We start from the raw sequence: 21,389 nt of genomic DNA, 5'->3' as shown, positions 1-21,389 counted from the left end.
GCATTCACTTTCTATAGTTCCCAATTTTCATAGAACAGGTATCTATAGTTGCTCCCTAACTACATGTATCAATAAAACTTCTGCTTTTTAGCTCCTGAAATATTTCTTCTGTTTTAAATTTTATCTACTATTTAATGTAAAATTAAAGTAAGTCAAATGCCTTATTTAAAAGATTGACCATTGACATGAACTTTGAGGATTATACTGCTGAGATTTTAAATGTCCCAAGAGTATAGAAAAGAACCTTCTCTCTATTTTTAAGTTAAGATTCTGTCAATGCCTATTACCATAAGATAAATCAAGAGATTATGATTTAAAGCTATTTGTACTCTAATGAAATGCAGTTGTAGCCATTTTCTAGTAATGAGAGCTTTCACTAACTTGACCCCTTATTTTCAGTAATAGGGAGGGAGCACTGGGTCCATCATATCATGTTACTATTTCATAATTAGTAAGTAAGTATGTTCTCTTTAAATACATTTCATCAAGTTAAAGAAGTCAGGCTGCCTTTGGCTCTTAATGCTGGCCTTATAAGCCTTCTACACTTCCTCTCTGCGCTGACCCAGAGAACAGCATACCCAGGGTTGACTTCAGCTTTCCTCAGACTGTGTCATCGCATCAGTTCAAATAGGATTGTGCTTTTCAGTAAGCAGGGCTTAAGCTGACTGAAAAAGTTCAAACTGCCATCCTGAAAGGAGGGAAGGGCAATGAAAACAAGTTGCTGGATTCTCTCAGAGATCCTGCTTGCTATAGTAGATAGTGACTTTATTTATTTATTTATTTATTTATTTATTTATTTATTTATTTATTTATTATATTATATTATATTATATTATATTATATTATATTATATTATATTATATTATATTATATTATATTATATTTCTATACCGCCTTTCTTCCGTAGGACTCAAGGCGGTGTAAAGTCAAGAAAAATATAGACACACAAACATCATAAAATTTCTAATTAAAATTATTACTTAGTTTGGTCAATTAAATAAAACCCAGAATTAGATAACATTTAAAAAATCATTCACATGTTTGTATGTTTAGCCCTGCCTGTTGGAACATCAGGGTCTTGAGGGCACGGCGGAAAGCACGGAGATCAGGGATATTCCGTATCTCCGGGGGCAGTTCATTCCAAAGGGTTGGAGCCCCCACAGAGAAGGCCCTCCCCCTGGGAGTCGCCAGTTGACATAATTTGACTGACGGTACCCTGAGTAGTCCCTCCCTGTGAGAACGAACTGGTCGGTGGGAGGCTATTGGTGGCAAAAGACGGTCTCGTAGGTACCCAGGTCCTAAGCCATGGAGCGCTTTAAAGGTGATAACTAACACCTTGAATCGCACCCGGAAGACCACCGGGAGCCAGTGCAGCTCGTGTAGGGGAGGTGTTACATGGGCGTAACGAGCTGCGCCCATAATCACCCGTGCGGCTACGTTCTGGACCAGTTGGAGCCTGCAGGTGCTTTTCATGTAGAGAGCATTACAGTAGTCCATACGGGAGGTAACTAGGGCATGAGTGACTGTGCGCAAGGCGTCCCGATCCAGAAAGGGACGCAACTGGCGGATCAGGCGAACCTGATAAAAGGCACCCCTGGCCACGGCCGTCAAATGATCTTCTAAAGATAACCATGAATCCAGGAGGACACCCAAGTTGCGGGCCCTCTCTGTGGGGAGCAAGATCTCGTCCCCTATTGTCAGTGATGGTACCAGCTGACTAGAAGCTGGAAGCCACAGCCACTCGGTCTTGGAGGGGTTGAGTCTGAGCTTGTTTCTCCCCATCCAGATCCGCACGGCCTCCAGGCAATGGGACATCACAGCAAGGGAATCATTGGGGTGATCTGGGGTGGAGATGTATAGCTGTGTGTCATCAGCATACTGATGAACACTCACCCCAAAACCATGGATGATCTCACCTAGCGGTTTTACATAAATGTTGAACAGAAGGGGTGAGAGGACTGACCCTTGCGGCACCCCACAAATAAGGTGCCTCGAGGTCGACCTCTGCCCCCCTGCCAACACAAACTGCGAATGGTCAGAGAGGAAGGAGGAGAACCACCGAAGCACGGTGCCCCCTATTCCTAACCCCTCCAGCCGGTGCAGTAAGATACCATGGTCGATGGTATCAAAAGCTGCTGAGAGATCTAATAGGACCAGGATAGAGGAGCAACCTCTGTCCCGAGCCCTCCAGAGATCATCCACCAATGCGACCAATGCCGTTTCCGTGCTGTATCGTGACCTGAAGCCCGACTGGAACGGATCCAGATAGACAACTTCATCCAGGTATCGGGGTAGTTGTCGCGCCACCACACTTTCAACAACCTTCGCAACAAAGCGAAGATTGGAGACTGGACAATAATTTGATAATATAGCCGGGTCCAGGGAAGGCTTCTTGAGGAGGGGCTTCACAACCGCCTCTTTCAAGGCGGCGGGAAAGACACCCTCACTCAGAGAAGCATTTATAATCCCCTGGAGCCAGCCTCGTGTAACCTCCCAGGAGGCCAGTACCAACCAGGAGGACATGGGTCCAATAAACATGTGGCAGCATTAAGCTTGCCCAGAATCCTGTCCACGTCCTCAGGAGCCACAGAGTCAAACTCTTCCCAGATAACGCTCTCAAGACCTGCCCCCGTCTCCTCCCCTGGATCTACCCAATCGGAGTCCAGGCCTTCCCGAATCTGAGTGACTTTATCATGCAGGAATTGTACAAAATCCTCAGCTCGACCCTTTAAGGGATCTTCCCGTACCCCCACCTGAAGTAGGGAGCGGGTCACCCTAAACAGCGCAGCTGGGCGGTTCTCTGCAGATGCAATAAGAGCAGAGAAGTAGCTAGACTTTGCCGCTCTTATCGCCACTAGGTAGGTCTTAATATAAGACTTTATATAGGTCTTAATATATACTTTAGCACATGGCCCCAGTGAGGTTAATTCAGAAAGAAGCAGTCTTATCTGAATAGGTACTGATTTAATCTAATTTGACCTCACTGGCATGGTCACACGGTTAAACCTTAATTGCTGTACATAAGTCCATGACTTGCGCCCACAATTGGGAACAGAACTTCCATCACAAAAGGAGGTGGTTGTTGATTGAGTCACATCCAATTTTACAACTTTTTTTTTTTGCTGTGGTTGATAAGCGAATCACTGTCCTTTAAGTGAGTCACATGATTGTTAAGCGAAGCTGGCTTCCCCCATTGACTTTTCTTGATGGCAGTTGATTTAAAAAAAAAATAAGTGGCGCTAAAAATAAAATAAATTAATACATGATCCTGAAAATAAGTGGCAATTTTAAATAAATGGCTTGAATTTATGATGGTTGCAGTGTCCTGGCATTGTGTGATCATCATTTGCAACTTCCTCAGTTCAACTGTCAAGCAGCTGGATTTTGATCATGTAACCATAGGGACACTGCAATGATCATAAATGTGAAGAGTGGTTGTAAGTCACTTTTTTCAGTACCATTGTAACTAAAGAAATGGTCTTAAGTAGACGACTACTGTAATGTGCTCATCAAAAACAATATAAGTTTGAAATCAATGAGTGTGGTATCAGCAGCCTGTTAGAACTGAAAATACAAGTGAACTGATCTCTGGCAATAATCTTTTATGGGTCTCCTGGAAGCATTCTGGAGGCCCTTCAAGGTGCTTTTGAAAATATTATCTAGGAAACATTTACCTCAGTCCTCAATGAAACTCTTTTGGGACAGTGTATCTTTCCAGCTTTTTCTTCCTACTCTTTCAAGTTGCTCTTCTGGATTCAGTGTTTCAGCACAAACTTTTCTACTTCTTTTTCATGTCATTCCAATACTGCTGGTTCCATCTTTTTCTCTCTCTGCAACTTTTACTTCATCTGTCAGATGCGAACTGAAATCCTTGTGGGATTATGCATCGCAAAATTTCTGTCTTGTCAATGATGTCTTAATGTCACATGCTATTGCATCCATATGGTTTATTTTAAAGATTTTTTTCTTTAAAAAGCCACATTTCATCTTATATAATTGGTTTCACGGGAATGGATTTTTTTAAAAAATAAGTGGCATTGAAAAATAAAAAAAATAAAATAAATGTCCTTGAAAATAAATGGCACTGAAATACTATTTCAACGTTGCTGAAAAATCAGCAAAATCAGCATTGCAGAAGAAAATCAGTATCATTATTACTGAAAAACAATGCTAATGCTAGGCGATATAACAGTGACTAACACATCATTTTCTACTATTTTTAGTTTTTCATAAAAAAAGAATGAATTTATTTGATTTAGTTTTTCCACATTTCCAGGGAAGCTAGAAATAAAAAGAGCAACTTTAAAAAAAGAGAATGAAAAAAATTATCATGTTTCTTCTCTCTGAGTGGCCTTGATAACTTGTATATACAATCTTTTTTCTCTCCCCCACCTCTATCTGTATCTATCTATCTATCTATCTATCTATCTATCTATCTATCTATCTATTTATCTATCTACACACACACACACAGAGTCTGGATGTATGAGAAAGTTCTATTTACATAAACTTGTAGTCCAGTTCTTACAATGATAGCCATATTTTTCCACAGTTCTTCTGCAACTACTGAACAGAATAACAGAGTTGGAAGGGACCTTTGGAGGTCTTCTAGTCCAACTCCCTGCTCAGGCAGCAAATTCCATGCCATTTCACATAAATGTTTGTCCAATCTCTTCTTAAAAACTTCCAGTGTTGGAATATCCACAAGTCATTCAGGATGGTGTGAACATGCATGGCCAGTGGCATAAGCCCAGCCTGGTCATAAAACCAGCAGACCTCTATGTTTTATGGACTTCTCCTATGTTCAACTCTCTGAATCTAGCTGGACCAATTTTGATACTCCCTGGCATGTGTTTTATGGAAATGCATTCAAATTCCATTATGTAGGATTTGTCCTGAACTGATTCAAACATCCAGAATGAATCAAACTGATTTTCCAAATCAATTGGGACACTCAGTTCCATCTGATTTGCATACCTTTAATATGTTAGCCTCTGCATCTAGCATACTTCCAGTTGTGTGATTGTGGTTATGCTCTTTGAACAATTTGGTATTGTTTAGTCTGTTTTCTTACTATATAACTTCCATTAGGAACTTGGTTGACTGATATTATAGCAATTTTGCTGCTCTCCGACATATTGCTAAGGTTTCTTAGGTTGGTGTCTAACAAAGACAAGATCTTCCATTAGCTTCTCATGGAATTCTTCCAGGGGTGAAATCCAGCAGGTTCTGACAGGTTCTGGAGAACCGGTAGTGGAAATTTTGAGTAGTTTGGAGAACTGGCAAATACCACCTCTGGCTGCCCCCAGAGTGGGGTGGGAATGGAGTGGGTAGGGAATTGGGATTTTGCAGTATCCTTCCCCTGGAGTGGGTTGGGAATGAAGATTTTGCAGTATCCTTTCCTTGGAGTGGGGTGGGAATTGAGATTTTGCAGTATCCTTCCCCTGCCATGCCCACCAACCCACGCCCACCAAGCTACATCACGCCCACCAAGCCATGCCCACAGAACTGGTAGTAAAACAATTTGGATTTCACCACTGAATTCTTCCCTTATAGTTTCATTGTTTTTCTTCTGTTGTTTAGGAGGAAGTTTGTCATCTGCCAAAGCTTTTATTGCAGAAATCCCATATGGTTATATTTAATGCTGTTTCTATTAAATATTTAGTTTATTTAAATTTTGACCATATTATTGTAATCTCCCTAGTTGTCCCCACAAATATGGAACAAATTGATAGTAATTATAATATTTTTCCCCCTCCAGGGTTCCATTAAAAGTAGAACAAGCAAATAATGCACGTGACGCTTTGGCAAAAACTGTCTATAGTCACCTCTTTGACCATGTGGTCAACAGGGTAAATCAATGTTTCCCATTTGAGACGTCGTCTTTTTTCATTGGTGTTCTGGATATTGCAGGTTTTGGTAAGTGTTTTGCCTTTTAACTATTCAGACCATGTGCTTTTCATGTTTATAATTTCTTACAACAAGAAATCCTGGACATGGAATGGCAAAATTTGAGAGCCTGTTGTATGTAGCAATTAAAATATTAGTGCAGGATTAGAAATCAGAAGACCGTGAGTTCTAGTCCTCCCTTCAGCATCTGGGTGACTTTGAACCTGTCATTCTCTCTTAGCCCTGCCATCTACATAGGGTTGTAGTTGTAGAGGCAATAGGACAGAGGAGCATTTTGTACAATATCTTGAGATCTACAAATAATGGTGGGGTACTAATCTAATAATAATAAAAATATTGATTTGTACTCTTTTCATTTAATTTAGGGAATTCTAGCTGCACATATTTTCATGTTTGCTAGAGAGAGATTTTGTTCTTGATTAGCTTTCCTCATTTTCTAGTATCCTTGTATCTCTTGGTTCTGCAATTCCCAGCATTGCCAGTGGACAGGATGTAATTCATCCTATGTAATAGTAGCAGCTACTACTGTGTAAAGCACATACCAGCTAATTTCAGACTTGCAAAAACTATTTTTTTAAAAAAAGTTGGAAAGTACCAGATTGCTAAACCCAAAGCTCTCTTTGCTTCAAAGTAATCATTGTGATATAATAAAATCAGAATCAGATTAGAGCTGGAAGGGACCTTGGAGTTCTAGTCCAGCCCCCTGCTCAAGCTGGAGATCCTATACCATTTCAGACAAGTGACTGTCCAGTCTCTTCTTAAAAACCTCTAGTGATGAAGCACCCAGAATGTCTGAAGGCAAGATGTTCCATTGGTTAATTGTCCTCACTGTTAGGAAGTTTCTCCTCAATTCCAGTTGCTTCTCTCTTTGATTAGTTTCCATCTATTGTTCCTTGTCCTGTCTGATGCTTTGGAAAATAAATTGACCCCCTCTTCTTTGTGGCATCCTCTCAAATACTGGAATATTGCTATCATGTCCCCCATAGAGAGTTGCTATTATTTAAACTACTGGCTGTCGGAAATCCTTCTTGACCTGCAGCAAATTGAGAGATCTACTGGTTCCTCTAGATCAGGACTGTCAAACTCCAGGCCCGCAGGCTGGATGCGTCACTCACTAGCCACTCCCATGCCCGGTTTAGCGAAGGGGAAAAAAGTCCCGATATGTCATGTGATGCCGCCGTGACGTGAGTTTGACACCCCTGCTCTAGATCAATCTTCTGCCCATCTCAATGTAGAAGGCCTGATTGTGGAATGCTGTGTTACAATGGACCATGACATGATGCCTTTAAAGCTGTTCACCATTTTGTTTTGCAGAATATTTTGAGCACAACAGCTTTGAACAGTTTTGCATTAATTACTGTAATGAGAAGCTACAGCAATTCTTTAATGAAAGGATCCTTAAAGAGGTAATGTAGAACATGCCAAGCTATCAGGAGGTTCAGGAAAGAAACCAGATATGCTATCCTAATTATGTGTTGATTTTTCTCTTAATCTTGGTCAGCTTCACATATTGCCTACAGCAATGTCAGGAGCTATTTCATTGAATCTCACAGAATTCAGTCATCTCCAGAATAATCCCACATGGCATACTGCTCTATCCAGCACTTGATACTAAAACACATGCTGTATCTTGTGACGTTCACAATTTAGCTTGACTTTTCAGCTAGGCAGAACACTCATAGGTCCAGTTTGGCTAGAGCAGAATCTTTGTTGTGGATAAAGACAAAGACATACGGCGCAATTGACTTCTCCCTGGTAATGAGAAGTTAAAAGTGATTTATAGCCGTGGGATTAAAACTCCTGGCTTCTTCTTTCCTTTAATTTATGGATACTTGGCAGAGCATAATATCCTGGGTGGCTTTGAAGACAAGTGGCTGTCGTGTTTTTACATAATGGCCATCTTCAGCCTGGAAATCATTGATTCTGGTTTCAGTCTTTTACAGCACAGTTCTTGCAGCATTTTTTCTTCTTACGTGGTGACTTGAAAAGTCTTATGTGAATACTTGTTGAGGATTTATGTCTAAATTGGTGTCATCGGTGGCATTTAGAGCACGTGTGGCATGCTTGCAAAGCCCTTGAAAACTTGAAAGTGACAATATTCTAGTACACACTACATCAAGGAGTGCTATGTTGTTATACCACTAACACTGAAAAAGATCAACTTTATTCATAAGTGTTCATGATCCTTAATGTCCAGAAAAGAATAAACATACAAAACAGGAATATTCCTCGCTTCAAAAATATGAAGCTTTTTTCTTTAAGAAGCCTGAGGGTTTTTTTAAAATAACTTTCTTGATTTTCAAAAACACAAGATTAAAAAAATAAGCAGATGAGAAAAAAATCTAAAGAAAAAAAATACAAAAAAGAAAAAAAACCCAAGAAAGAGAGAAGATAGAGGTACCAAAAGAAAAAGTAAGAAAAATGGGAAAAGAATGATTTCAGATCATTTCTTTCTTTGGTACAGATATGGATTTTGTAAAAAAATAAGCTTGAGTTTTTCAAAACAAGTTCCAGCTATTTCAGTTTTGGAGTTTTATGTTCCCAAAGTCAAATTGCTTACCACTCTAAAATACCTCATTACAGTTTCAGAATGACAAGTTCTTTTTGAGTGGGATCAGCTTCATTGGAAATAAGTCACAGAGTCAGAAGAATAGCAGTGCCATTAATGGAATCTGACATCTCAAGCATGGGTGCTTAACCCCTTTATAGGTGGTATGATCAGACAGGTTATTATAATTCTGTTTTTCTTACAGGAACAAGAACTTTATCAAAAAGAAGGTTTAGGTGTTAATGAAGTACATTATGTGGATAACCAGGACTGTATAGGTATGTAAATTGAGTACTGGCATAAGATTTATATGCAAAAGCTCTATTGATTATGGCTTCTGTTAAAACTATGCAGAACTATATCAAGTTTGGGTTTTTTTCCCCCTTATTCTTTAAAGCAATTAGGAACAATGACTTGGGGAAATGTTACCTTCCCCCAGGTTAAATTACAGGTACTTTGAAAGAAAACACTGTAATTTATACAGTTGCAAGAAAAAGTATATGAACCCCCTGGGATTACATGGAGTTTTGCATGAATTGGTCATAAAATGTGCTCTGAACTTCATCTAAGTCACAACAATAGAAAAACACAGTCTGCTTAAAATAATACTACACAAACATTAGATGTTGCCATGGTTTAATTGAACATAACATGTAAACATTCACAGTGCAGGGAGGAAAAAGTATGTGAGCCCCTAGCCTAATGACTTCTCCAAGAGCTAATTGGAGCCAGGAGTGAGCCAACCTTGACTCCAATCAGTGTGATGATATTGGATGTGTTGCTGATAGCTGTCTTGCCCTTTAAAAAAACACACCTGTTTTGGGTTTACTGGTTTCAAGAAGCACTGTCTGTGATCTGTCCCCGTCCACACACACACACAAACACAGCCAGCCGAGGGTTAAGGAAACACTTTGGAACGCACCCAGGTCTTATCTCCAACTTGGCAGCGATAGACACACCGTCTGCCAAGTGCCTTTATTTTCACAGAAAAACAGAAAGACAAATACTCAGCTTCCAAATGTCCGACAACAATAAATCTTTCTCTCCGCAGTTCCGAACGAGGCTTTAGTGACTATCGAAGGTTAGTTTTGTTCGTCACAAGGATCACTGACCACTACCCTCTATTATATAGTCTCTGGGGTGTGGTCCAGTGACTCAGTTCTAATCCCTAGCACGCCTCCTAAGCTGCTGCAATCGTTTATCACGCCTTCGGAGGCGTGCGTCCAGGAATGATGTTTCTCCGTCACTCTGATCCGAGCCACCTGTCTCCCTGCTAATCTCCTCTCCCTCCGCCGGCACCTGAGACAATGCCAGAGGGGAGGGGCCTGGAGAGGGAGGCCTGGCTGACTCCTCTTCCTCATGCTCGGAGCTTTCTTCCTCCGATGGGACAGGCTCAGAGGGCGGGGCCACAACAATCTGATGTGAACCATGCCTCGCAGAAAAGAGCTCTCAGAAGACCAAGATCAAGAATTGTTGACTTGCATGAAGCTGGAAAGGGTTACAAAAGTATTTCCAAAAGCCTTGATGTTCATGTGTCCACGGTAAGACAGACTGTCTACAAATGGAGAAAGTTTAGCACTGTTGCTACTCTCCCTAGGCGTGGTCGTCCTGTAAAAATGACTGCAAGATCACAGTGCAGAATGCTTCATGAGGTAAAGAAGAATCCTAAAGTGTCAGCTAAAGACCTACAGAAATCTCTGGCACATGCTAACATTTTTGTTGACACATCTACAATAAGGAAAACATTAAACAAGAATGGAGTACATGGGAGGACACCACGGAGGAAGCCATTGATGTCCAAAAAAAATATTGCAGCACGTTTGAAGTTTGCAAAAGAGTTCCACAGCACTACTGGCAAAATATACTGTGGACAGATGAAACCAAAATTGAGTTGTTTGGGAAGAACACACAACACTATGTGTGGAGAAAAAAAGGCACAGCACACCAACATCAAAACCTCATCCCCACTGTAAAACATGGTGGAGGGAGCATCATGGTTTGGGGCTGCTTTGCTGCCTCAGGGCCTGGACGGATTGTTGTCATTGATGGGAAAATGAATTCCAGAGTTTATCAAGACATTTTGCAGGAAAACGTACAACCATCTATCCGCCAACTGGAGCTCCGCAGAGGATGGGTGATGCAACAGGACAATGACCCAAAGCATACAAGTAATTCAACAAAAAAATGGCTTCAACAGCACAGAATACGCCTTCTGGAGTGGTCCAGTCAGAGTCCTGACCTCAACCCGATTGAAATGCTGTGGCATGACCTTAAGAGAGCGATTCACACCAGACATCCCAAGAATATTGCTACACTGAAACAGTTTTGTGAAGAGAAATGGTCCAAAATTACTCCAGATCGTTGTGCAGGTCTGATCTGCAACTACAGGAAACGTTTGGTTGAGGTTATTGCTGCCAAAGGAGGGTCAACCAGTTATTAAGTCCAAAGGTTCACATACTTTTTCCTCCCTGCACTGTGAATGTTTACATGTTATGTTCAATTAAACCATGGCAACATCTAATGTTTGTGTAGTAATATTTTAAGCAGACTGTGTTTTTCTATTGTTGTGACTTAGATGAAGTTCAGAGCACATTTTATGACCAATTCATGCAAAACTCCACGTAATCCCAAGGGGTTCACATACTTTTTCTTGCAACTGTACCTTCTGGATTTAACAAAAAATCTATATTTTGTGGCTGGAATGGTAGGGGAAGAGAAACTGTAGAAAAATATTTTTTAAGTTGGATGGAAACGTTTTAATGTTTCAACTTAAGTCTTCCCACTAAAACAGCTTGGGTCCATCAGACCAAAATCTGAAGCTGGTTAATTAGCCTGGACCATTCATCTCAGTAATAAGAGAGTTCATTGTAGAGTGTATTAAACACTGGTTAGTGGGACAAGCCATATTTTCACAGCCTTAAAAGTCATGTTTACATGAAGAAAAGTGAACTGGAAGGTTCACTTGCTTTGTTAACTTGATGCTCTTTCAGGTAGAAAGCAGAAAAAAAGATTAATTTTTATGACTTTCTACTTGTAGCCCCAGCTGTATTTCCCATAGTTCTTCCACCACACCTTTAAAAACATACATTTTGTGGCAAAGTAGGTGTGAAGTTCAAGAATGGTGTTACTTAGTGGGATCTGAGAAGTGTGCCTTCTCCCTTTCTGTGCCTGCTCTATGGAACAAAATATCTGTTTGAGCTTTGGATGTCCCTATCCCTGTTAGCTTTCTGTAATGCATTATTTTTCATATCATTTAATAATGAAATACATTTATATGGCCCTACATTATTTAGAATATAGAATAAGAGTTGGAAGGGACCTTGGAGGTCTTCTAGTCCAATCCCCTGCTCAGGCAGGAAACCATATAACATTTCAGACAAATGGTTGTCCAATCAATTCTTAAAAACTTCCATTGTTGGAGCATTCACAGAGCATTCATTCTGGAGGCAAGTTTGTTCCACTGATTAATTGTTGGCTACCCATTCTGCAGATATGTCCCTGGGCAGCTAACAAAACATTTTAAAAATCTTAGGAAAAAAATACAACAAAACATTTAAAAAAGTGCTGAGAATAAACCAGGAAAACTTATGGTAACATTTCATAGGTAATCTACCTCCCAACTTTGCTCCATATTCTGGAGCATATTTAGGTCTTCAGTGCATTATGAAAAGCTGGCAGGGTCAGCCAATTCCATATTATCTTGGGGTGTACCTGAGGAGAGGAAGAAAAACCCACTTCCTAGATCCCATTCTTTACCTGAGGAGACCTGGAGCATGTCCCTCCTTTTGGACTTGGTGGGATAGGTATCAATCAAAGTGAAGCAGATTTACAGACAATGTAAGACTGCTGGCCCTGTGCCAGAAAGAGCTTTATAGGTGGCCACCAACATCTTGAATGCCTTCTGGAAGTACATTCAGACTCATGAAATTAATACTTGGCTTTTTCCTGGACCAAGGAATTTAGTGAGTCCATTGTTCTGGATATTGTGGATGTGAATATATGTATTGCCCTAGGCACAATGTGTAGAGGGGAAGGGTTAATGATATTTTATTATTAATTTAAATTGTTGTTCATCCTACAGTAATAAGTCAAGAACCTTCTTGCTGTCAACATGGATGTATTTCTTGATTACTTTTGTTCTAGTATATTCATAAAATGTTTATACAAATATTTCTGAATTTGATTTTATCATAACTTTTTGTTCTTTTAATGAATATTTGTAAAGCCTTTGAATAACAGTAGAAACATGGGTATTACCCCATAACAGCATATTAGTGCGGTTGAGAATTTTGTTTAAACTGCAGCCACTCCAATAACTTGCAATCATTCACATTTTAAATAAATTAAATTCAAATAGTCATACTGTATCTCTCTTATTAGGCTGAGATTTCTATGGGTTATAGAAAGTATAACATTAATAGGATACATGCAAGTATTTTCTTATTTGGTTAAGTTAGATTTTTATCATTGCATATTATTTATGAAATAGCCTATGTTTTTTATCATTCAAACAGATTTGATTGAAGGAAAATTGATAGGAATTCTTGATATTTTGGATGAAGAAAATCGTCTTCCACAGCCAAGCGATCAACATTTCGCTTCAGTGGTTCATCAGAAACAAAAACAACATTTCAGGCTATCAGTAAGTTTATTTTTTGAATTTAGATTAGTTGATCCCCAAATGAATCAGTTTATATAAACAATTGTTTGCCTGAGATTGGCTTGTTTCTTTATTGCATTATATCAGCTTCCCTTTAACTCAGATGCACACATTCCAAGGATTGCATGGCTACCTTGTGATCCCAGAAAAAGGCCATGCTTTCTTTAAGGAGGTAAAGATAAGTGCAACAAGCGGATTCACACAAAAGCAAATACTTGTTTCAAAACCAGATGGCTACCCTTCCCTAATAGAGAGGATGACTGTGGTAGGGGGACAGTGAAAGTGGAGAATCAGTTCAGTTTGGCGAAGTCCCTGAAATAAAGAATTTTGCGAGGTCTTGATGAACAAGCCACTCTAGTTATGAAATTACTTGCTTTGTGGCATTCATTGCCACAGTTCCTAAAATAAAATTTGTGACAAGTTCTTTAGATACCCTACCCTACCCATGCGGCACAAGAGTTTGATGCCAATCATGTTGTGTTAAATTGTAGATTGGCATTTTTCAACCAGAATAACACCATAGTTTGGGTCAGTGTTTTTTTTAAAACTTTTTAAGCTTTATAATGTGTGGACTTCAGTTCTTGGAGTTGTCAAGTTTGAAAAACACTGGTTTAGGTGACTAGGACTGCTAATAACCAAATAGAAATCCACCTACAATAATGGAAGAGCCTTGATAGTACAGGGGTTTAGTGCACCCTGTTATTAACACAGCTGCCTGCAATTTCTGCTGGTTCGAATCTCTCCAAGGCTCAAGGTTGACTCAGCCTTCCATCCTTTCTAAGGTAGGTGAAATGAGGACCCAGTTTGTGGGGGCAATAAGCTGACTTTGTATAAAATATACAAAAGGATGAAGGCTATTGCTTAACGCATTGTAAGCCGCCCTGAGTCTCCGGAGAAGGGCGGCATATAAATCAAATTAAAAAAAAAAAAAATGGAAACACCATAAGTGATTTTGGGCCAGTCCAATCTTCCTCATTTGTGTGTGTGTGGGGGGAGGGGGGGATAAAACAAAGAGGAACCCCTTCAATCTTGAATCCCTGGAGAAGAGATGGAATATCAGTCTAAAAATCAGATAAGAAATACAATTTGGAGCCTGTATGGCATTCTTTCCAGTGAGAAATATTTGGGATAGAACTTTTCTCTGTATGATTATAGGAAAACATACTTGAATATTTAGATATGTAGTGATTAAAGAAGGAGGAGTTTGAGGTTCAAGTCCATCCTTGCTGGATGACTTTTAGCTAGCCGTTCTCTCTCAGTCTAGTCTAACACAGAGAGCTATTGTGGCATTTAAATGAAGGGAGATTCCCATGTAAGCCATGCTGAGCTGCTAGACCAAAAAGCAGGGTTGAAGTCCAATGCATCAGTAATAAATAAATCTTTATTTGAAAAGGCTGTGACCAAGCATTAAAAGGCTCTACATCTTTACGTCTAAAAATATCATCATTGAAGACAAACTGCAAAATCCATTGTGGATTAGGTGAAATTACAGGTTTTTTTTTAAAAAAAGTCAGCTAGATGTGATCCTTTAGGATCCTTGTATCCCTAAATGGCAGGAAACAACAATTGTGATGGCAATATAGTTACCATTATTTATTACATATGTCCCATCCAAAGATGGTGCTCTGTAGGCTTGCTTTCAAAACATTCACCAGAAGTTATATGTAGTGTAAAATGTGGGTGCAAACTGATGACTTGAGTAGATTGCGGTACAGTTGATTTTGAATTAATTCCAGTGACTTATTTCTAAATTCATTTAAATTACTGATCTTTTTAATGCTTAGAGCCTAAACTGCCAGGGATCAGGTTATTAGAAGATCTGCCTTGTTCCACATACCTGATCTGTTTGTTAAGATGTACCTTAAAAGCTCCTAAGATTCCTTTCCCTTTTTAGGTATTCAAGCTAGTGCAATTTAACAATATTAACTAAGAGCCAATTGAGACCGCTTTAACCAGTATATCGCCACAGGATGACCTTGCTGCTGGATTTTCTTCACAATAATTTTTTTTAAAACTCTCATTGGTGTTTGTCATGAGTTCTTGCAGCTTTATTTTTTTTTTTTTACATCTCTATATATCTTAAATTATATTTTGTTTTCACCTCAGATACCCAGGAAGTCTAAATTGGCTGTTCATCGAAATATTCGTGATGATGAGGGATTTATCGTCAGACATTTTGCAGGAGCAGTTTGCTATGAAACGGTAAATTAATGCTGTTGCTCGTTCTTTAATTTTTTTTTTAAAGCAAAGTGTTAATCAATGATTGGTTATTTTTATGGATATTCTATAAATGTTTATTTTAATATAAGTTAAATTCTCCCTTTACAATGAGCATTTAGCATTACAGAACAGTTACTGTCTATAATAGTGATGGCTAACCTTTTTGCCATCACATGCCAAAAGCGGGGGGAGTGCGGGGTGGTCGTGCGCGTGCGTGCCAACACCCATAATTCTATGTGCCTGCACCCCATGCACATGCCCATGACCCCCCTGTGCTCCCCCCTCTTTTGGCATGTGTTGGCACAGTGGACCCGGTAGGCCCATTTTTCGCCCTCCCCAGGTTCCAGAGGCTTTCTAAGAGCCTGGGGAGGGCGAAAACAGTCTTTTCTACCCCTCTAGGGGCCCTCCAGAGGCCGGAAACAGCCTGCTTGCCAACTTCTGGTGGGCCCAGAAGGCCCAAAAATCAGTGGGCCAGCATGTGCATGTGTGCTAGAGCTGAGTTAGGGCAACGCTTGCATGCCCACCAATATGGCTCCGCGTGCCACCTGTGGCATGTGTGCCATAGGTTCGCCATCACGGGTCTATAAAATATGTAGCACCGTACTGAAGGACAATCAGGAGATCCCTCTGGGAATTAATTCACAAATAAATACGTCAGCTAAAAGCATAGACTTTTAAGGGAACTCATACTTGCTTTCTCAATGCAAAAGGAAAGTGAACAACGTGAGTCTGGAAGCCTTCACAAATGCATGGCCATCACTATAGAGCTCCTGTTTCTTACACATTTCAGCCTCTGCTCAGGAACACAGAGATAACCTAAGAACCATCCATTCTCTAAGTAATAACACAACAGGTAGTCCTCGACTTAACAGCCATTTGTTTAGTGTCTGTTCGAAGTTACGACAGCACTGAAAAAAAATGACTGTTTTTCACACGACTGCTGCAGCATTCCCCCATGGCCACCTGATCAAAATTTGAATTCTTGGCAACTTGCAAGTATATGTGATAGTTGCAGTGTCCCAGGGTCATGCGATCACCTTGTGTGACCTTCTGACAAGCAAAGTCAATGGAGAAGCCAGATTCACTTAACAGCCATGTTACTAATTTAACAACTTCAGTGAGTCACTTAACAACTGTGGCAAGAATGGTCGTTATATGAGGCAAAACTCGTTTAACAACTATCTTGCTTAGCAACAAAAACGTTGGGCTCTATTATGGTTGTACGTCAAAGACTACCTGTATGTGTGAGAGTGATAGCAAATAGTTGTTTCTTTGGTTTATTATAATAATTCACCAGAAATTAAAAAAAAAATAGTTAACTTTAGCTGGTAGTCACAGGGTTTTTGTTATCAAGGCAATAAATTTGTTCATTATGAGCAATTCCATTTCAATATATAATTGTTTTAGGAAAAGTAACATTTTAGAGAAGAAGGGCCTTGGTAGTACAGTGGTGTAAAGCACCCTGTTATTAAGACCAGCTGCCTGCAATTACTGCAGATTCGAATCTCACCAGGCTCAAGGTTGACTCAGCCTTCCATCCTTTCTAAGGTAGGTAAAATGAGGACCCGGATTGTGGGGGCAATAAGCTGACTTTGTATAAATATACAAAAGGATGAAGGCTATTGCTTAACGCATTGTAAGCCGCCCTGAGTCTCCGGAGAAGGGCGGCATATAAATCAAATTAAAAAAAAAAATACCTTAAAATATTGTAGAAGTAGAACCAAGTTAATATATTGTAGCCCCCCCTTCCCCCCCAAAAAAAATCAAAACGAGTCAAGCAGCCCCTTTAAAAACTAACAATTTTAAAGTAAAGTTTAAGCTTTTGTGAGCAGCAGCTCACTTCATCAGATACAGGGATTGGCTGACAGATGTAAGATTTAAACTGGTGACACAGAGAAAAAAGGAAAGCAAGACAGTGTGGTTATACAGATGCAAGTTATGCAAATTAGTGCTATTGCTATTACAAGTGCCTTACCAATTAACAATTGTATTAAAATCTGATATTTTATTTATTTTTATTTATTTTATTTTACTTTATTTTATTTTATTTTATTAGATTTATATACTGCCCTACTCCCGAAGGACTCAGGGCGGTGAACAGCCAAAAAGATAAAACACACAGATTATAAAATTTAAAACAAGATGAATTAAAAAAACATCCCCATATTTAAAACAAATTTAAAATTTCTCATATACCAGGCCAGGCCAGCCTGTTGGAATAAAAAGGTCTTGAGGGCGCGGCGGAAGGTGCGTAAATCTGGGATCCTCCGTATCTCCGAGGGGAGCTCATTCCAAATAACAGGTGCCCCCACAGAGAAGGCTCTTCCCCTGGGGGCCGCCAGCTGACACTGTTTGGTTTGTTCAGGCTTTTTGAGATAGCCCGAAACCTGTTGATGCTTAGGAGTCTTCTATGGAGTGATAGTATTGATGTTTATTTGTCCCAAAAACTGCTACTTGAAAATAGAGCTGGTCTATTCTTCCATGCTGAAAAAAAAAATTGCAGAGGTTTTACAGCATTGCTTTTAGAGAGAGTTGGTTGTTGTCAATCTTTTTCATATGTGCTTGTTTTAATTCCTATATATATGATCTACAGGGAGCTTGGATTTGGATGCTCTCCTGAGTGACTTAAATGCTTCTGATTTTCCTCAGACCCAGTTTGTGGAGAAAAACAACGATGCTTTGCATATGTCTCTGGAATCCCTTATATGTGAATCCAAAGATAAATTTATCCGACTACTTTTTGAGTCCAACACTAACAACAATAAGGATACTAAGCAAAAAGCAGGAAAACTAAGTTTTATCAGCGTGGGCAACAAATTCAAGGTATGGTAGTTTTATAAGACTGGCTTTAATAGTCCTATAAAGGAATCTACACATGATAGTGGATTCAGTATCATTCCACTATCCTTTGTAGCAGGGGTGCTATTTTGACAGGTTCTGGAGAACTGGTAGCGGAAATTTTGAGTAGTTCGGAGAACCGGCAAATACCACCTCTGGTTGGCCCCAGAGTGGAGAGGGAATGGAGATTTTGCAATATCCTTCCCCCAGGAGTGGGGAGGGAATGGGGATTTTGCAGTATTCTTCCCCTGGAGTTGGGTAGGAATGGAGATTTTGCAGTATCCTTCCCCTGCCACGCCCGGTAGTAAAAAAATTTGAATTCCACCACTGCTTTCTAGCATCTGAAGATCTCTTCCTTATAGTCAGAAATGTTAATGCTTTAACAGGTTTTTTTTACAGACTCTACAGATTTGGGGAGCCTTGGTTTTTTTGGAAACATTGCAGCTGTTATTTACTTTGCTGGATCAATTTGTGATGGTATGCCTACCATCATTCTTTGATCATCTTTTATGACTTCTGAACAAAGGAAATTGTTTCCACATTATCTTTTATAATAACCTTATCTCATATTTCCAATTTTTGGCTGTTCCTATTGTCCCTTTACTTATTTTTCCATGCAGCTCATGGTCCAAGTTCTCCTTGGAAATTTTAAACCAAAAATTCAAATGACATTTACCTACGGCTTAAATCCAGCACACGTAGAAGCAACTAGGCAGACAAGCAAAACACCAACCTATCTATATATACCTAACAGTTAAGATATACAGTAATTAAATTAAGAATACTAACAATGCTCTTAATTTTTATGCTACAGAAATCATTATCCACCATGTTGTAAAAGCAAAATTTGCCAACATGATATCTAACATAAAATTCTTATCCACTAAAACAAAAACTTCATTAACATTTTCTGTCCAGCCTTTAGTTGCTACTAAGGAAGGAAAACCCAAAGGTGCTTTTTTTTTCAAAAGGCAGGTGGATTTTCTTGGTTTTTTTCTTTTGAAAATGCTTCGCTTCTCATCCAGAACTGAAGAAGCTTCTTGGATGAGAAGCGAAACGTTTTCAAAAGGAAAAAAATCAAGAAAGTCCACTTGCCTTTTTAAAAAAAGCACCTTTGGGACAAAAATGACCCGGATGATTGAGAATCTCCATAGGCATTTAAGGAAGGAAAAGTTAGTTTGCACCATAAATCTGAATTAAATTCAGAGTGTACCCGAGTGATTGGTTCAGCCCACCTGTACCACCTGTGTATAAGCAGTGCTATAGGAATTTTAGGAGACAAATAGCAGGCTGTTAGCACACGCCTTGTACTTCTTAAGAGGTTGCTATGACTATGCTGCATGTTTCAGAGAAATGAGCAATCCTCACGGACTCTGTTACTAAATACCTCAGCAGTAGAATCACACAAATGACAGGGGCTGTGGAGAACAATTGTTTTGCCAAAGCCAAATGGAATATGTTCAATTTCAAAAGCTTTTCTCTCCGCTATACTGTTATACTGTGTGCTTTTGAAGTGGCCCTGATTAACTTGCAGGGGATGTTCCGTTTAAATAGTGAATGCTGTCTGTGAATGTGAAACATGACCAATGGTTCTAATGCAGTGAGAAGGAGAAAGAAAAAAGAAAAAAACACTGCTTTTTAAGGGGAAAACAATCTCAGGGCACCAGGGATTTGTTTTCTTTCTTTTTCCTAACTAACTAAAGAGTCTGATACTTTTTTTAATTTTTATTCCTTTGTTATGAGCTGTAAATCTGGCTTCTGGCTGCCTTCTGTCCTTGATATGTTAAGCCAGTGCTTCCCAAATGTTTTCCTTCAGTACCCAAGACTGCTTATCGGAAAGTCTTTTTTTTTTCCAATTTAGGTAAAACACCTCAAGTCACTTTAAATGTCCCTGTTGTGATTGGTTAATGGGTTTACCTGTGTAATTACTGACAGAAAAACCACTTTGACCCAATTTGGAGTAATTTACTCAGGTTTGGAAGCACCGTGTGAAGCCTTCTCTGTTTTTTTTTTTTCCCTCTCCTTTTTCTGTCAAACAGTTTTTATGTTATGGGGTCCTCAATGCCCTCTGAGGTCGATTATTTTCTTGCAGTTGTTTCATTACTCAGTTGGGTAACATCAGTGCACTGATATTATCACCTAGTTCGGTAATGAAATGTCTACAAGGAAATAACCATCCTCAGACAGAACCACAGATCCCCAGAGAGTCAATTCTGCTTGGTGAGAATGAGAAAACATTTCTTTCTAAAGCAGAATTCTGATTTTCTTCCAAGGGTAATAATTATGTATTTAGTACCATAAATAATGCTTCTTTTGTCTTTCCATCATGTTCTCTTTTGAATAAGTTTTAAAATTTGTTGACAGCCAATTTGATCTAGTGGTTAAGGCATCAGACTAGAAAATAGGAAACTCTGAGTTCTAGTCCCGCCTTAGGCTGAGTGACCTTGGCCCAGTCACTCTCTCTCATCCCAATCCACCTCACAGAGTGGTTGTTATGGAGAAAATAGGAGGAGGAAAAAGTATTAGGTATATTTGCCACCTTTAGTTATTTATAAAAATAATAAAGGTGGGATTAAAAAATCTAAAAATAAATAAAATGGGTCAGTCTCTTGCATCCTGTATACACAATGCCTTCCTTCAGAGCACTGTGCCCTACTCAGTGAACACTAAAAGATGGATATGCCAGATGCTGCAAATGTGCAGGCAACTGGATTTGTGAATTTTTAGCCGAACAGATCAGTGGTGAATATGTATTCATGAACAGTAGATTCTTATGGATAAAAGAGGGTTGAAACCTATGTAGATATTTGGTGGTGGCGCAGTGGTTAGAATGCAGAATTGCAGGCTAATTCTGCCGACTGCCAGTAGTTCGATTCTCACCCGCTCAGGGATGACTCAGCCTTCCATCCTTCCGAGGTCGGTAAAAATGAAGACCTAAATTGTTAGGGGCAGTATGCTGACTCTGTAAACCACTTAGAAAGGGCTGTAAAACACTGTGAAGCGGTATATAACTCTAAGTGCTATTTCTATATTTCCTGCATCAATCCAGTGCAGCTGGGAGGAAGGAGCAATTCATAACATCTTCATTACTGCACTCCTCCTTTCTTACCTAGCCCTTCTATCCCTAGGTGGGGAATGAGAGCTACCGGACAAGCACAATGTAATATAACACAATGAAATGTAATATAAAACATTTAAAACAGAGACCATTGG

General features: G+C 39.5%; 1 protein-coding gene across 5 annotated transcripts in view; it reads left to right on the top strand.

The window, feature by feature from the left end:
- MYO6 (myosin VI) overlaps nt 1-21,389 on the top strand; it is a 79,386-nt gene that overhangs the window by 31,983 nt on the left and 26,014 nt on the right. For all 5 annotated transcript variants that reach the window (XM_070954439.1, XM_070954445.1, XM_070954430.1 and 2 more), the window contains exons 12-17: nt 5,762-5,919; nt 7,225-7,316; nt 8,664-8,736; nt 12,973-13,100; nt 15,225-15,320; nt 17,988-18,161. In XM_070954439.1, the coding sequence (XP_070810540.1) occupies nt 5,762-5,919; nt 7,225-7,316; nt 8,664-8,736; nt 12,973-13,100; nt 15,225-15,320; nt 17,988-18,161 (721 nt within the window). The remainder of the gene's footprint in view (nt 1-5,761; nt 5,920-7,224; nt 7,317-8,663; nt 8,737-12,972; nt 13,101-15,224; nt 15,321-17,987; nt 18,162-21,389) is intronic.

This window comes from Pituophis catenifer, unplaced genomic scaffold (genome assembly GCF_029215685.1).
Source record: "Pituophis catenifer annectens isolate HBS135680 unplaced genomic scaffold, rPitCat1.0.hap2 SCAF_1, whole genome shotgun sequence".
NCBI lineage: Eukaryota > Metazoa > Chordata > Lepidosauria > Squamata > Colubridae > Pituophis > Pituophis catenifer.
This window is presented reverse-complemented; position numbering and strand designations above follow the sequence as displayed.